The 16829-nt window shown below is 59.2% G+C and overlaps 2 protein-coding genes across 2 annotated transcripts; both read right to left on the bottom strand.

Moving 5' to 3' along the window:
- Window positions 1-67: 67 nt before the first annotated feature.
- On the bottom strand, window positions 68-11933 carry CCDC183 (coiled-coil domain containing 183). The gene is made up of 14 exons (XM_030818227.1): window positions 11007-11933; window positions 8255-8376; window positions 7688-7765; window positions 7309-7476; window positions 6990-7094; window positions 4727-4849; window positions 3235-3360; window positions 3046-3100; window positions 2418-2518; window positions 1577-1737; window positions 1142-1310; window positions 944-1054; window positions 744-840; window positions 68-238 (listed from the first exon to the last, which is right to left on the bottom strand). Exons 1-14 carry the CDS (start codon window positions 11074-11076, stop codon window positions 120-122), a joined length of 1605 nt encoding a protein of 534 aa, XP_030674087.1. The 5' UTR covers window positions 11077-11933; the 3' UTR covers window positions 68-119.
- A 2372-nt stretch (window positions 11934-14305) lies between these two features.
- On the bottom strand, window positions 14306-16234 carry TMEM141 (transmembrane protein 141). The gene is made up of 5 exons (XM_003279788.4): window positions 16141-16234; window positions 15787-15853; window positions 15534-15617; window positions 15206-15313; window positions 14306-14743 (listed from the first exon to the last, which is right to left on the bottom strand). The coding sequence occupies exons 1-5, from the start codon at window positions 16192-16194 to the stop codon at window positions 14730-14732; spliced, it is 327 nt and encodes a 108-aa protein (XP_003279836.1). The 5' UTR covers window positions 16195-16234; the 3' UTR covers window positions 14306-14729.
- Window positions 16235-16829: the final 595 nt, after the last annotated feature.

The raw sequence follows: 16829 nt of genomic DNA, 5'->3' as shown, positions 1-16829 counted from the left end.
AACCTCCCCCGATCCTGCGTGCCCCGTGCTCCTTTCCGAGACCCCGGTCGCCCCAGCGCCCGCAGCAGTCCCCGAAAAATGTTTATTTGTGTAACAAAGCAGGGAGCGGGGCGGCGGGGCTACTTCTTTTTTTTCTTGGCCGCCTTGAGCTTCCCCTCGATCAGCCGCTGCGCCTGCCTCTTGATCTCGGCGCGCGAAGGGACGTAGCTGTGGTCCACGTCGGCGAACTGGAAGGTGTCTGCGGGCGGAGGCGGCGGCTCGCACACGGGACTAGCCCACCTAGGCGCAGCCGCCCGACCCGCCTCTCACCGCTTCCCTCCACCGACCCGGGCCAGGTGCCTTGCCCCAGGGACAGCCCCAGCGTGCCGGGAGGACTCAGCCCAGCCCATCCTCAGCGGCTCACGCTGCCCTGCCTAGCCTTTCCCGCAGAAACCCCAGTGGAAGCTCCGGCCCAGGCCTTCCCCGCGCTCCTCCCTGCTCCAGCCCTGGTGCCTCTCCTCCGGGCCTGTCTGGCATGGCATGCCTCCTCCTTTCGGAGAAATTAACAAGGTATTTCAGTGGCTTTAGCCTCCCCATGGCATCACTAAGTCACCTCCATCAATTAAAGTCCTGCGGGTACAACTGATGCACTCTGTAGCCCCGCTGTCCCTCCAGGATGTTCCGGTGGGACGGGAGCCGGCGCCACCCCGACCTCTGCTCCAGCCACCCGCCTGCAGCCCGGGCCCCAGTTCCGGGGCCTGTACCGATCATATCCTCCTCCCGGTCCTCAAAGCTGATCCTGGTGTTGTACTTCTCCTTCAGAGTGGAGGACTCCAGGGCGTCCCTCACCTTTGTGTCGCCCTGCAGGTCAAAGCCCCCTTCAGCCGTGCAGACACTCTGAACGGGGGGCCTGTCAGCTTTGAGGGGACATGGGCTGTGCAGGTTCCTCCCAGCCCGGGGCTACCTCCTCGGTCCTGGACACCATCTGCACTCTGTCAGCCAGGTACGTGAGCTTCCCCTCGCAGTACGCCAGCTTGCTGTTCAAATCGAGGGCGTCGGAGAGCACCACTTCTCTCTGTGGGCCCGGAGGAGGAGGGTCTCACCTCCCCTCTGGCCCTGCCCAGGGACCTGGTGTGTGGCAGCTCCGCCTCACTCCCGGTACCTGGGTCGCAGGCAAGGTAATGCCCCTCAGCCGGACGTAGAGGTTGTCGATGCCCATCTGGATGGTCAGCAGCAGCTTCTGGCCCTTGGTCATGTTGCTGTGCGCGAGCTGGAGCCTCTCTTCTTCCTCTTTTAGCATGTCTGTTATCTTCTTCTCAATGGACTTGAAGCTGCAGAAGGCAATAGGGACACAGCAGTGAGGGGCACAGGCCCGAGGGCTATGGTGGGCCACCCAGGAGCCCAGTCCTGAGTTGGGTGCTGTGCTAGAATCAGGGACTTAGAAGCTCAGGTGTGTGCAAGTGGAGTCCCCTGGCCCCTCTGTGGGACACACAGGCTTGTTGGCAGTGGGTACACTCCCAGCTCCCAGCCTGGCTGCAGCCCAGGGGCCTTTGTGAGACTGCAGTGGGTGGCCCGCAGTGCCTGAAGCCCGGGGCACCTGATGGAGCTAGGCTTCTGGCGGAACTTGAGCACAGCCTTCTCCAGCTCCAGCTGCTTCACCAGGGCCTTGAGCTGCACCCGCCGCTCCTCACACTCCTCCATCTGCAGCTCCAGGTTCTCCTCCGTGTTCCTCTGGGCCAGGAAGCGGCCAGCGATGTCCTGGCCAGTCCGGGGGAGAGGGAAGCAGGTGTGGGCCAGGAAGATGGGCAGAGGGGGCTTCACAGAACTGGTTTCTTCCGGGCCCCTCCCAGAGGCTAGTGCACTTTCTCTGCACTCATTCACAAGTGCGATCACAGCTCACTGCAGCCTCAACCTCCCAGACTCAAGCAATCCTTGCACCTCAGCCTCCTGAGTAGCTGGGACCACAGGGGTGCGTCACCACACTTAGCAGGGGTGAAGCGCTTTGTGGATGTCATTGCACACGACCCTAATGGCAGGCAGAGAGGGTAGATAACCCCATGTAGAGATAAGGAGATCATCACTGAAGGACATTGTGTCACTTGAGTCACTTGTCTGACAGTGGACAAGCTTGTGTCAGGGCAGTGGTTGGGAGCTCAAGGCCTAATAATAATAAACGCAGATACGCAGATGGGATTAAGATAAAAGGATTTGGGGTGGCCGAAGGAGTTGCCACTTTGTGTGTCCATTTCAGAGCGCCTCAGACCCCAGCCCAGCTCAGCCACCCTCCTGCCATGCTCCGGGAGTGCCAGGGAGCATTACCCAGACGTGAGAGGCTCAGCCACCCTCCTGCCATGCTCCAGGAGTGCCAGGGAGCATTACCCAGACGTGAAAGGCTCAGCCACCCTCCTGCCATGCTCCCGGAGCGCCAGGGGCATTACCCAGACGTGAGAGCACTGTACGGCACTCTTGACCTTCTCCACCACAGCAGTCACGCCAGCCTGGTATTCTATTTCTGCCGTGGAGGTCTCTTTCCTCCTCACTGGCAGAGCAGAGGGAAGGGGCAGTCAGCATGCAGGGATGGCTCAGGGGCTCTGTGTAAGGCTGTCGGACACCACTTCTGTACCTGCCCAGCTGCTGGGGAGGCCACCCAAGACACAGGCGTCCTTCAGAGGTGCCTGCCCCCGCCACCTGCTCCCTCCTTAGCCCAGCCCTGCAGGGACGCCCCAGGCAGCCCCAGAGCAGAGGTGGACCCGGAGTGGCGCGGCACAGTGGGCCCAGCGGTGCTTCTCAGAGGCAGCTTAGGGTTCAGGATGCTTATCCTCTGCAGAGTCACTGGGGACTGGACCCTTGGTGCAGGGCCCTTGGGTGCTGGGACCAGCATCTCTGAGGCCACATTTGGCTGCAGGCGCTCAGCCTCTGGAGGGAGAGGCAGGGACCTGTCCTTCCCTTCACCCTGGCGACTGCATGTCACACCTGGCCTCAGGGTGACCTGATCCGTTGGCCCGAACCAGTGCTAACCTCTCCTTGGGACCCTGGCTGGGGGCAGGTGGGGAGCTGAGCGCTTACATTTCAGGGCCTCCATGCTCATCAGGTTCGAGGGGAAGTCCAAGTCCATCTGGCCCTGATGGGAGGTGGGGGTGGGGAAGGGATGAGACACCCTTTGCAGGGAGTGGGCCCTGAGTGGTGGCCCTGAGCCTGTGTCCACCCAGCTGTCGTGGGAACGCGTAGCCAGCCAGGCCCTGGCCTGAGGCTTACCCGGCGGTACTTCTCGCTGGTCTCCTTCGTGTGGATCTTGTCAATCAGCTTCTTCTGCTGGTTGAGCTGGTTCTCCCTTGCCCGGTGCTCCTCGATGAAGGACGCCTCCCTTTGCCTCATGTTCCTCTGGGGACACGTGGGTGGGCACAGGGTTGGGGAGCTGTGTCCACAAGGCCCCTAATGGCACTAAAGCCAGCGGGCAGTTGGCTATGCTCACCTTACTAGACTTTGGAACTGCATCGCCGGCCACTGGCCGCACCCTCTTCGTGCCCATGGCCCCTCAGCTCAGGGCCCTCCTTGCCCACGCCTCTCAGAGCATGTGCCACCTCAGATGCTTTGCTGCCCTCCAGCCCCTGGCCCCCAGCTGCCTCCTGGCCAGCTCCACCTAGAACTCACGGAAGTGGATTCAGCCTGCCTGAAGACAGATTCCTCCTCTTCCCCAAAACCTGGCCTCTTCCAGCGTGCCCTTGGGTAGCTAAAACCGTCATCTGCCCACCCCTGCTCGCGCATCCCAGACACTGCTCTCACCCTCGCCACTCTCATTGCCAGCGCTTAGTGGGGCTGCCTCTTGAGTTCTCGGCTCCATCAGCCACCCCTTCTCCACCCCGGGCCTGCCCAGGTGATCAGCGCTTCTGCCCTGGTGCCTTCCAGTCCCCGCAGCCTGAGCACACCCTTTCTGAAGCACAGACCTGGTCACATCTTCCCTCCACCTCCTCCCAGGGCTCCAGGTCAGTCCTTGGGCCCCCAGCCCAGCTGCCTCCATGGACTCATGGGGCCTGTGCCTCTGCAGCCTTCACTGCCCTGGCCACACGCTGCTCCATGTATCACGCCCCTCCTGGCCCAGGGCCTTTGCCTAAGTTGTACCTCCTCCATAACCCTGGCCACACCTGACCTTTGTGGGTTTGTTTACTCCCTCAGTCCAGCTCAAGCACTGTCTTCCTGGAAAGCCATCTGCCACCCCACCTCTCTCTGTCAAGCTGGCTCAGGGGCTGTGTGGCATTCCTTCATTAACTATTAGATGAGTGCCACCCACTTCAGGAGGACGGGGTCTGCCTGTCCCGGTCCCTGCTGTATCCTCAGAGCCTTGCAGGGACCTTGGCACAGACTGGGTGAATAGGTGACCCCCGCCCTGGCCTGGCCAATTCTCTCCCTCTCTGCTTCATGGCTCCTGTGCTGGATGGGCCCGCTCTGTCCAGTGGGTGAGCAGAGCAGGCTGGCCGGGCTGGCCACTGGATCCTTCCAGGGATTGTAGGCAGTGTGGGAATGGGGGTCTCCTGAGGGACCCTGGCCAGGAAGACACAAGAGAGCCAGCCCTGGAGGGCCCCCCCAGCCCTGGGCCCTGGGCCCTGAGCTCACCTTGACCTCATCCGAAGATGCAAGAGAGCCGGCCCCGGAGGGCCCCCAGCCCTGGGCCCTGAGCTCACCTTGACCTCATCCGAAGATGCAAGAGAGCCGGCCCCGGAGGGCCCCCAGCCCTGGGCCCTGAGCTCACCTTGACCTCATCTGTGATCATCATGGCGTCTTGGGACATGATCTTCATATCCGACAGCTCTGAGCAGTAGTTGACCACGAGGTTCTGCAGCTTGTCCAGCTCGATGGGGTATCCTGCCAGCACCTGTGTTGAATGGGGTTCTCTTGTGGCCCATACAGAGTGGGCTGCAGTTGCCCCCAGCTTTCATTCCCTGACTAAGAGCCCTGAGCACAGTGATAGGTTCTGCTCTGTGGCCCCAGGCACCTCCCCCACTCCCCGCTGGGCACAAAGCTGATGAAAGATGTTTCACGGGGAGTGGACAGTGCTGGCCTGGTGGACTCTTCCACTGCCTAGGGCCCAACAACCCAGAGAGACTGAGAGAGTTTGTGATGAAATGTTCTGCAGAAAAGGCTGACTCTGAAACCCAGGGAGGTTTGGGGGCAGCTTTGCTTTGAAGTGAAACAGAGGGGCTCAAGACATGGGCTTGGGGTCAGAGAGTCAGGATTCAAGGCCAAGGCAGCTTCTGACTAGCTAGCTTAGCTGTGTGACATTAGGAAAGTTATTTAACCTCTCTGAGTGTCCCCATTTGTAAGATGATGGCTCATTCAGAAGGTTGCCGTCAGGATGAATTGAGAGTGTAAAAGGAATTATTTAGCCCAGAACCAGGTACATACGTGCTCAAGATAGCTTTGCTATAGTAGTTTGTTTTTAGTAACTATAAGTATAGGCCAGGCACGGTGGCTCACGCCTGTAATCCCAACACTGGGAGGCCAGAGGCAGGCGGATCATGAGGTCAGGAGTGAAACCCTGTCTCTACTAAAAATACAAAAAAGTAGCCGGGCGTGGTAGTGGGCGCCTGTAATTCTAGCTACTCGGGAGGCTGAGGCAGGAGAATCGCTTGATCCCAGGAGGTGGAGGTTGCAGTGAGCCGAGATCTCACCACTGCACACCAGCTGGGGCAACAGTGTGAAACTCCATCTCAAAAAACAAAACAAACAAAACTACAAGTGTAGAATCTTCATTTTTAAAAATATGGATGACTGGGAATTATTATTTGTTTTTTCCTTTGTTCTGAGACTGAATCTCACTTTATCACCCAGGCTGGAGTGCAATGGTGTGATCTCGGCTCGCAGCAACCTCCGCCTTCTGGGTTCAAGTGATTCTCATGCCTCAGCCTCCCGAGTAGCTGGGATTACAAGCACGCACCACCATGCCAGGCTAATTTTTGTATTTTTAGTAGAGATGAGGTTTCACCATGTTGGCCAGGCTGGTCTAGAACTCCTGACCTCAAGTGATCTGCCTGCCTTGGCCTCCCAAAGTGCTGGGATTACAGGCGTGAGCCACCATGCCCAGGCTGGGAATAATTGATTTTTAAGTGTGTGTGTTCTAAACAGAAGAAGGCGCTACCAGGGGGACAGAAAGCACCCAGGCGAAGGAGGGGCATGGACGGGGTGGGGAGAGGGGTGGGCCCAGGAAGGATAGAGAGGCAGGGCTTCCAGGTGAGCCAATAGGACCGGGGCCAAGGTAAGAGGGACAGAGGACGGAGCTGAGAACCACCTGAGCTGGGACCGCAGCAGGAAAGAGCTGCCATGCAGCCCCCATCCAGCACTCTCCTCCTAAACTGCACTTCCATGCTGTCACCTTCCTGAAGCATGGCTCTCCAGAGCTCCCCTTTGCCCAGTCGTAGGGTGAGGGTGTTTCCAGCTGGCTCTCCGCCCTATCCACAGGTTGCTCCTCTTAGCACCTCCTGTGCTCTCCCTCCCCATCTACAGTCCATCTGGAGCAGGTTCTGCTTTGTGGCAGCCCGAGTGGCGGTGCTCAGCCTCCCATGAAGGGGTTCTCCCCTCACAATCGGACTGCTGGCTGCCTTTGGCCTCGTCTGCAGGGAGCAGGGCGGGTGGGCTGGCTGGGACGGCAGCAAGCCCTGCTTACAGGCCCAGCGGACCCTCAAAGGTGCAAGGACTTTCTGAGGGTGCAGGACCTGTCTCTGACTCTCAGAGGCCCAGGCAGTGAGAAAATGACAGGCAAGATACAAACAATACTAAATCATTTAATACGTGCAAGAAAGTCCGAAGAATTCTGATATACCCCACGATATGCTTTTTTGGAATAGCCAAAAATGAAGTTAAAAAACGTTTTCCACATGCCTCGGCGTCCTGCGTAGCCGGTGGTCAGGCAGAGCTCCCTCTCCCTGGCGGGTGCGGGGCGGCTCCGCCCCAGGACGCTCCCGCCCTTCCCAGGTCCCAGCCCCGGACCCCCGCCCTTCCCGGACCGCTGGGCTCACTGTCTTCAGATAATCCAGCAGGTCCAAATACAGCAGGTGGATGTTCTGGCTGGTGATGATCTTGATCATTGTCTTCTCGATGTTGTTCTCCAGCTGGCGGATGATCTGGGGCGGACCGAAGGCGCAGTGAGAGGGCGTGGGGACCGGCCGCCCGGAGGGTGTCGGGGCTGGGCTTTCTCTGGAGGGGGTCGTGCTCTCTTAGCCCCGCCCCTCCCGTGAGCCCTCCCCAGTGGACCCGCCACTCCCGCGAGTCCCGCCCCCCGGTGGCTCCGCCCCTCCCGTGAATCCTGCCCCAGTGGACCCAGCCCCGCCTCTCCACCTGCAGGAGCCGCAGCTCCTCCTTGCTGGCGTCGGGCTGGCTCCGCAGGCTGGCCAGCTCCAGCTGCATGCTCTCCAGCTTCTGCCCGCGCCGCCGCACCAGGTGGATCAGTAGGTTGTGCATCTTCACGCGGTCGAAGACGTACTTGCGCAGCTTCTCCCGCACCACCTGGGTCGGGAAGGGCACCGCCCACTCGTGGTTGCGCAGGGGGCCGCCACGGAGCCCGCCAGCAGGCGGGCGGGTGGAGGCTCGTGGCAACCCCACAGGGAACCTGGGGCTGGGCACCTGCTCCGTCCCTCGTCGGCTCCGCAACATCTAGAGGGGGGGTGCTGGCAGGGGTGGGGAGGGTTGGGTCTCGAGGCCCCTCCTGCCTGGTTACCTCCATGGTGCTGCGGCAGTGCGTCAGTCGCAAAGGCAAGTTTTTCCCGCAGGCCTTGGAGATGGTCCACTGGTCATACTGCGGAGCGGCGGCGGCTGAGCTAGAGCGGGCCCTTTGCGCACCCGCAGCCGCTGGCCCCTCCAGGCATTCTCCCCAGGGCCTCTTGTATCCCACGCTAGCCCAGTAGCGAGACCCCTGCTCCCACGAGGAGGAGAGAGCCGCGGGACCCCATCCTGGCCATCCAAGTTCGGAGGCGACGTGGTGGGGGGGTATGCAGAGGAGGGCCCTGGTGTCCCCTAGCTGGCCGGAGAGCCGGAGGGAGCCCCTGCTACAGGATGTGGGCTCACAGATGCCAAGCCCTCCGGGTTGGGTGGTGGGGAACCTGCCCACCGGATGCTGGGGTGACTGGAGCCCAGGGCACAGGTCCTAGCAGAGCCCCTCCTCATATGCCCCCTGGATCAGAAAGATTGGGGTGGGGGTGGAGAGGAGGTGTCCGCCCTCGGAGTGTGTGTGTACTCAGCTCCTGCCCTGCTCGCCAGGCAGAGGAGAGGGGCGGCGTTTGTGTACCTTCTTGGCCAAAGCCCAGTCCTGGGCCCCGTGGCGGATGTTGCTGCGCAGGAGGGCCAGCGTGGCCTTGTTCTGGTCTGTATTCTCTTTCCCCGCTTGGATCTGGAGTGCCCGACACTGCTCTGTGGGCAGGTGGAGGGGACACAGTGGCCAGGATTGTGCCAAGGGCCTGGCCTGGAATCCCCCGGGGGAGGCTCATATCAGGGAGGCCCGAGGGTGCAGGGGGATGCCACCGTGGCCAAGATCCCTCCTCCCGCCCTGTCCTGGGGGACATTGCTCCACTGCCCAGCAGCAGCTGTCTGAAGGGCTCTCAGTGGACAGGTTCGGGGAGGTGGACAGGTGGGGAGGGTGAGGCAAAAGAGTGGGATGGTAGGGTCCTGTGGTCCCTTCCAGATCTGCTGCCCATGGAAACAGGCGGGTGTTTTACTGTCCCTTCTGGCTTTGGGGCCCGTGTTGCTCTTATGCTCACAAGTCTCCTTGAAGCCCCTCTCTCTGATTCAGTCCCTCCATGCAGGTCCCTTTGATCCCTTCTCCCAGCTCTGTCAGGGAGTGGGCAGTAGGGGGTCTGTTTTCCCCTCCGTGTCCTGGATTGTCCTGGTATTAAAACTAAAAGTCCTAGGCCGGGAGCGGTGGCTCATGCCTGTAATCCCAGCACTTTGGGAGGCCGAAGTGGGCAGATCACCTGTGGTCAGGAGTTCGAGACCAGCCTGGCCAACATGGTGAAACCCCATCTCTACTAAAAATACAAAACTAGCTGGGCGTGGTGGTATGTACCTGTAGTCCCAGCTACTCAAGAGGCTGAGGCAGAATTGTTTGAACTCAGGAGGTGGAGGTTGCAGTGAGCTGAGATTGCACCACTGCACTCCACCAGGATGACAGAAAGAGACTCTGTCTCAAAAAAATAAATAAGCTGGGCGCAGTGGCTCACGCCTGTAATCCCAGCACTTTGGGAGGCCGAGGTGGGTGGATCACCTGAGGTCAGGAGTTTGAGACCAGCCTAGCCAAGATGGTTAAACCCCGTCTCTACTAAAAATACAAAAATTAGCTGGACGTGATGGTGGGCGCCTGTAATCCCAGCTACTCGGGAGGCTGAGGCAGGAGAATCACTTGAACCCGGGAGGCGGAGGTTGCAGTGTGCTGAGATTGCACCATTGCACTCCAGCCTGGGTGACAGAGCAAGACCCCGTCTCAAAATAAATAAATAAAAATACAAATACAAAAATTAGCTGAGTGTGGTGGCGCACGCCTGATGTCCCAGCTAATCAGGAGGCTGAGCCAGGAGAATCGCTTGAACCTGGGAGGTGGAGGTTGCAGTGAGCCGAGATCGCGCCACTGCACTCGAGCCTGCGTGACAGAGCGAGACTCCGTCTCCAAACAAAACAAACCCCTAAAAGTGAAGGGGGCCTGCCCCTCCACACCTGCGGGTATTTCTCGTCAGGTGGGACGAAGACTGAGAAAAGAATTAAGACACAGAGGCCGGGTGTGGTGGCTCACGCCTGTAATTCCAGCACTTTGGGAAGCCGAGGCAGGCAGATCACGAGGTCAGGAGATCGAGACCATCCTGGATAACATGGTGAAACCCCGTCTCTACTAAAAATACAAAAAATTAGCCGGGCGTGGTGGCGGGCGCCTGTAGTCCCAGCTACTCGGGAGGCTGAGGCAGGAGAATGGCGCGAACCCGGGAGGCGGAGCTTGCAATGAGCCGAGATCGCGCCACTGCACTCCAATCTGGGCGACAGAGCGAGACTCCATCTCATAAAAAAAAAAAAAAAAGGCACAAAGTATAGAGAAAGAACAGTGGGCCCAGGGGACCGGCATACTCAGCATGCGAGGACCTGCGCTGGCCCCCACCTCTGAGTTCCCTCAATGTTTATTGATCATTATTTTTACGATCTTAGCGAGGGGAGTGTAGCAGGGTAACAGGTGGGGAGAAGGTCAGCAGAGAGACGTGAGCAAAGGAATCTGTATCATGAATAAGTTCAAGGAAAGGTACTGTGCCTGGATGTACATGTAGGCCAGATTTATGTTTCACGTTACACAAACATCTCAGTGTAGCAAAGAGTAACAGAGCGGTATTGCTGCCAGCGTATCTCGCCTCCAGCCACAGGGCAGTTTTCTCCTATCTTAGAATAGAATGAATGGGAATGGTCGGCTTTACACTGAGACTTTCCATACCCAGGGATGAGCAGGAGACAGATGCCTTCCTCTTAACTCAACTGCAAAGAGGCCTCCCTCTTTCACTAATCCTCCTCAGCACAGACCCTTTACGGGTGTTGGGCTGGGGGGTGGTAAGATCTTTCCTTTCCCACGAGGCCATATCTCAGGCTGTCTCAGTGGGGGGAAACCTGGACAGTACCCAGGCTTTCTTGGGCAGAGGTCCCTGCGGCTTTCCGCAGTGTATTGTGTCCCTGGGTAATTGAGAATGGAGGACGGCGATGACTTTTACCAAGCATACTGCCTGCGAACACATTTTTAACAAAGCACATGCTGCACAGCCCTAAATCCATTAAACTTTGATTCAATACAGCACATGTTTCTGTGAGCACAGGGTTGGGGCTAAAGTTACAGGTTAACAGCATCTCAAAGCAGAAACAATTTTTCTTAGTACAGATCAAAATGGAGTTTCTTATGTCTTCCTTTTCTACATAGACACAGTAACAATCTGATCTCTCTTTCTTTTCCCCACAGAAAGTTGTGCACCCAGGAACCCCCAGACGGGAAAGGGAGACCGGTCACGGTGGTGTGGGCTCACCCTGGAGCTGAGTGATGGCCTTCAGCTCCTGGGTCTGCTCCTCCACGTCTGTCTCACTGTGCCTCCTCATGGCTGCTCTCAGGCCCCCCAAGGGACCCTGTGTACCTCAAAGCCTCCCTGGGCTCAGCTTGCTCAGAGCCGCCACTCAGATTGTCCCCAGAACCTCAGGCCATTATGATGAGAGCCAGGATTCTCAGTGCCTGGGCAACCCTGGAATTGCAGGGCCTCCTGCCCCATTCTGTCCCCAGCCACCTTGGGGTGGCCTCCAGACGTGTGTCCTAATCGAAATGAGTCTCCTGGCAGCTGCTCGAGGCTTAGGAACTCTGCCAGGCAGATGTGTTCTTTGAGGGGGAGGTTTGTGATGGGTCGGCAGCACTGGCACCTCATACCTGCACTGGGTTCCCTCCCTGGCCCCTCCCATGCCCCAAGCTGTCCTCCACAAAGCAGCAGGACGAGTCTCCTAAAACTATTCTGATACTGCCGTATGGGGCCTCCCTCTGCACCCCCAGCCCCAAGTCCAAACTCCATGCCCTGGGTAACCTGGCTCTTGGGACATCCCCGCCTTATCTCTTCCGACTTCTGTCCCTGACCTCTCTGTGCTGCCTGGAGCCCACCCTGCTTCACCCCCACTTTCCTTTGGGAATTATTGGGTCTTGGGTTCATGTGTCACTCCAGAACGGGTAAGTTCTCCATCTCTGCACCCCCTCCACCCTTCCCTTAGAGAGGAGTGCCTGGAGCACCAGGCAGCCTGGAACTCCGTGGGGCACGCACGAGATGGGGTACACCCGAGATGGAATACTTTTTCCCAGGCTTGCCTTAGTAGGCTCAGGCGGCCATAACAAGGTGCCACTGGCCAGGTGCGGAGGCTCACGCCTGTAATCCCAGCACTTTGGGAGGCTGAGGTGGGTGGGTCACCTGAGGTCAGGAGTTCAAGACCAGTCTGGCCAACATGGTGAAACCCTGTTTCTGCTAAAAATACAAAAATTAGCCCAGTGTGGTGGTGGGCGCCTGTAATCCCAGCTACTTGGGAAGCCGAGGCAGGAGAATTGCTTGAACCCAGGAGGTGGAGGTTGCAGTGAGCTGAGATCGCGCCACTGCACTCCAGCCTGCATGACAGAGTAAGACTCCATCTCAAAAAAAAAAACAACAACAAAGGCGCCACCGACTGGGGGGTGTGAACAGCAGCCTGGAGGCTGGGGGGCTGAGATCATGGGTCAGCAGGGCTGGTGTCTCCTGGGGCCCCTCTCCTTGGCTTGTGGACGCCACCTTCTCCATGTCCTCACGTGGCCGTCCCTCTGTGTGTCTGTGTCCTAATTTCCTCTTTTTATGAGGATACCCCAATGACCTCATTTTACCTTAATGACCTCTGGAAAGCCCCTGTCTTCAAATACAGAGACATGCAGAGGTCCTGGGGGACAGGAATTTGCGGTGACCCAAGCCAGCCCGACAAGGGCCTTCGCCCATGTGTTGTCACATAGATCCTTTCCCTTTCTGGTCACTGTTTTTGGAAAGCCAGTCCAGGCAAATTCCAGGTTCTCCCTTCTCTCCCTCCCACCCAGGCCTTACCCTCAGGGTGCTGGGATGTCCTGCTAAGGGTGTGGTCCGCTCACCTCCCCTTGTTCTTGGGGGCCAGGCTTGGAATCTAGCTGAGGCACAGCCTTCCTGCTGTCCTCCTTCCTCAGATATAAAACACCTGAATTTTAGTGGGCGCATGGCTGCCCACAGCAACTCTGCCTTTCTGAGCATCCTGGCACTGGATGCGCCTGACGACTTTGTTCAAGCCAACAGAGTGACAGCAGCAGTGGCGGGCAAGCTGCCCTCTCTTCTACCTCTTAAATGAGATAAAGACACAATGGCCGAAGCTGGTGCAGCTGCCTGGGGCCATGAGGCAGATTTGGGAACAGAGGCCACTACAGCAGGGAGCAGAATGAAAGGAGCCTGGTCCCTGATTCCCTGTCAACCCTGGACCACTCACTTGGACTTTTACACAAAAGAAAAATAAAGCTCGGCCCCGCGCGGTGCCCAGTGGCTCACGCCTATAATCCCAGCACTTTGGGAGGCTGAGGTGGGCAGATCACATGAGGTCAGGAGTTTGAGACCAGCCTGGCCAACATAGTGAAAGCCCGTTTCTACTCAAAATATGGAAAGTGTCAGGCGCGGTGGCTCATGCCTGTAATCCCAGCACTTTGGGAGGCTGAGACGGGCAGATCACCTGAGGTTGGGAGTTCAAGACCAGCCTGACCAACATGGAGAAACCCCGTCTCTACTAAAAATACAAAATTAGCTGGGCACAGTGGCGCATACCTGTAATCCCAGCTACTCGGGAGGCTGAGGCAGGAGAATAGCTTGAACCTGGGCGGCAGAGGTTGCGGTGAGCTGAGACTGCACCACTGCACTCCAGCCTGGGCAACAAGAGCAAAACTCCATCTCAAAATAAATAAATAAATAAAAATTAGCCGGGCGTGGTGGTGGGTGCCTGTAATCCCAGCTACTTGGGAGGCTGAGGCAGGAGAATGGCTTGAACTGGCGAGGTGGAAGTTGCAGTGAGCCGAGATCGCGCCACTGCCCTCCAGCCTGGGCAACAGAGCGAGACTCTGTCTCAAAACAACTAAACGAGAACAACAACACAAAAAACAGAAAAATAAAGCTGCATCTTGCTGAAACCACTGTCACCTTGAGCTTCCTGTCACTTTGAAGGCCCAGGAGGTACTCAATAAACTTTCTTTCCAGTGCCTGGCAAGGTGAGGTGTGGGGGCTGAGCTGGGTCTGGGGCAGCAGGGACCATGCTGTGGGCCTTCAGTGCTGCGGGGAAGCCAGCTGTAACCATGATGGACTTGTGGAGGTTCTGTCTGGTCTCCACCTATTCTTCCTCTTGGGGCTCGGGGCTGCGGGTTGACTTGCCCACTCAGAAGCTTTCCCTCCACACAGACACAGCTATAACAGGCTAGCTCTGCCTCTGGGGAGTGACTTCGGCTAGGCAGGTGGGCGTGGCCCACAAGGTCCTCTTCTCCCAGCAGCCAGGCTCTGGCCAGCCTAGCCCCTTTTGCTCTGCCCCTACATGCCAAGTGCTACAGAGGCAGACCCCCATAGAGAGGCGCTGTGGTGGTGTCACGTGGCCTACGGGGCTGGTGTGAACGTCTAATTCTGGGGTTCCGCGTTGGGAACTTCCCTGTACATCCTCAGTATGTAACTTGCATGTGATCCTCATATATCAACTGTAGGGTAATAAAGGTGTCATGTGACCTGTCATCATCTTACCCTTCTGATTTGTTTTTCACCTCGTCAGGTGGAAACTTGGGTGGAGAGAAGGATAAGCCATTTATTAACCCCACACCCCTAGCACCAGCTGTCACCTTGGATTTGTCGGAGGTGCAGGGGCTAGAAAGGGAATGACAGGGTGCACAGGCCCCTTCTACCCTGTGCCCCCTAGGTGGTGGCCCCCGGACGCACCCTCTCTGCTGGCAGTGCAGACCATGTGTCCTGATACCCTAGAGGAGAACCACCACCCCAGGGAGAGCCCTTTCTGCTCCAACCTCCTGGACAGGTCCCAGGTTGGGGCAGCAGCCGTCTGCAGGGGTTTGTCAGGCCTGGCCACGCATGCAGACAGAGGATACGACTGGGGTACCCTAGGGTGTGGGGAGGGTCAGCCTGGGGTCGGGGGGCATGCAGGCTGTGTTCCAGACTCCTCCTGCCCCCAATCCTCTGTGCCCCGCTGGAGCTCTCCTAGCTTCGCCGATCTGTAAAAGGCAAAGAGAGACGAGCTCGAACCACATCCGTTGTGGCTTGGCATCCCCTGTGCCCATTTTATTATGGCAGAAACTGGGTTCCGTAACAAAGACAACAGGCAGTGGGGGCCAGGCCTGGGTCCAATGCAGGGCTTCTCAGTCCAGCCTCACTCCTCTTGGGTGCCCACGTGGCTGCTGTGGCCTTGCCACACCCTTCACTCTGCACCCCTCCTCTCAATCTCAGGGGCACCCCAGCCCCTCTTGGTTCTTTCTCCTGCACAGGGAGCTCTTCAAGATCTGTCTACTGCACCAACCCCAAGCTCCAACCCATCTGGGAGTCACATGCTGAGGAGGCCAGGCCAGAGGGAGGGACCTTGTCTAGCCTATCGTATGGGGCACCCAGGCTTGGCTGCCCAAAACTCTGGGCGCTGGAGCTCTGGCATTCACTTCTCGCTAACCCCCAGGCTCTCTCACCTGTGCTCATGTCTTTGGGGAGCTGCCCGGTCTCCAGGAAGAGCCAGAGGTTGTTGCATTTCTCCGACTCCACTCTCGTCACCCCGTAACTGGCCACAGAGCCTGCGACTGTGGAGCAGGAAATGGAAGAGGGCTGGGGCCTCTGTGCTTCTCAGGCTAAGAGAACGGGGCACAGGCTACTTCCTGACAGACGTGGTGGGTGGGCTCAGGTGGGGCTGCCGCCGAGACCTGGGGCTCCATGTCAGAGTCAGGGACGCAGAACCACAGCCCCAACCCTAGCAGAAACCCACCCCTCAAAGAGCCCAGGCAGGGGCCCTGGAGTACCCACCCACGGCCACTAGGAGGCTCCACTGCAAAGGGTATGGAAACTTCCTCTGAATGAACATCTGCAAGCCGAAGGCCATGCCGGTGCCTGCAAAGAGCCGAGGTCCCCATCAGCCTGTACCCGGGGCTGGCCGGGGCCCACCTTGCCAGGCCCCCAGCACCCGCGGGCAGGTGACTTGGCGCCCCCTGCTGGGGAGCCAGGGCGGGGCAGGAGGGTGCGTTCTCTCCCAGCTGCAGGACACCTGGACGCAGCCTACCTGTGACGAAGGTGAAAACGCCCTTCATGAAGGCGTGTGACTGGCATGCGGCATACTCCCCGAGTCCCTGGGGTGGCAGAGGGGGGATGAAGGCTCGATCCCCTGCCCTCTTCCTTCACCGCCTCTCCTGTCCCTCCTCTGGGCACACCCTGGCTGTGGAGGAGTGAGACCCTGGGCGCTTGGACACGTCCCACCTCCCCTACGCCCACCCGGACGCCCTGAGCCCCTTAGCAAGAGAGCGCCCCCAGCCTCCGCCACTCTTCCCTGACGAGGGCACCCCCATGCCCCACACCCCCGCCTCGCTCAGGTCAGCTTCTGGGGTCTGAGGCCCGTGTCCCAGACCGGCGTTCTCACCGGGTGCTTGGCAGCCACGGCGTCGTCCACTCGGGACAGACCCAAGTTCACCATGGTTGGCAGGGCTCGGGGAGAGGATCTGCGCAGGCGCAGGCGGAAGGGCGGGGCAGGGACCTAGGGGTGTGGCCTAGAGGACAGGCCGGCTCAGTTGCGGGCGGAGGGGCAGGACCCGGATCTGGGGGCGTGGCCTAGGGACGGGCCCACGCTGGAAAAGGCGGAGGAGGCGGGGCCTAGCAGACAGGGCCTGAGGGCGGGCCTGCGCTGCAGCAGGCGGAGGGGGCGGGACCTAAGAGAGACGGGGTCTGGGGGCGGGGCCTGAGAGAAGGGACCTTGGAGACGCGGCCTGGGGGCGGGGTCTGAGAGACAGGACTTGGGAGCAGGCCTGCGCAGGCGGAGGTGTCGGGTTCTAAGAGGCGGTGCCTGCGGGGGTGCAGGCGGAGGGGCCGGCGGAGGGGCCAGGGCCTTGGATTGGGGGGCGGAGCATGGGTCGAGCAGCTAGAGCGCAGGGGAGAGGGGTGGGGCCTGGGGCCTGGCCACGCCTCTAGAACCTTGGGCCCTGTGACCTTCCGGCGACAACTGGGCGGGGCGAAGGCGGGCACCGGGCGTGGCGTGCCTGAGAGCGCGTGCTCCTCCCCCCGGCCGGGCCTCATTCCCACACTTGCAGAGGCCTATGATTTTCAGTGTTATTT

The sequence above is a fragment of the Nomascus leucogenys genome, chromosome 8, assembly GCF_006542625.1.
Source record: "Nomascus leucogenys isolate Asia chromosome 8, Asia_NLE_v1, whole genome shotgun sequence".
NCBI lineage: Eukaryota > Metazoa > Chordata > Mammalia > Primates > Hylobatidae > Nomascus > Nomascus leucogenys.
This window is presented reverse-complemented; position numbering and strand designations above follow the sequence as displayed.

Bases quoted from the DNA above. Each gene is read 5' to 3' on its own strand.
- TMEM141 (XM_003279788.4), bottom strand. From the start codon at position 16,194: ATGGTGAACTTGGGTCTGTCCCGAGTGGACGACGCCGTGGCTGCCAAG. The intron at 15,854-16,140 runs GTGAGAACGCCG...CTGCCACCCCAG, and splicing joins CCGTGGCTGCCAAGCACCCG to GGACTCGGGGAGTATGCCGC. The intron at 15,618-15,786 runs GTAGGCTGCGTC...GGCTCTTTGCAG, and splicing joins CGTTTTCACCTTCGTCACAG to GCACCGGCATGGCCTTCGGC.
- CCDC183 (XM_030818227.1), bottom strand. From the start codon at position 11,076: ATGAGGAGGCACAGTGAGACAGACGTGGAGGAGCAGACCCAGGAGCTG. The intron at 3,101-3,234 runs GTAAGCCTCAGG...ACCTCCCATCAG, and splicing joins CCAGCGAGAAGTACCGCCGG to GGCCAGATGGACTTGGACTT. The intron at 1,055-1,141 runs GTACCGGGAGTG...CCGGGCCCACAG, and splicing joins TTACCTTGCCTGCGACCCAG to AGAGAAGTGGTGCTCTCCGA.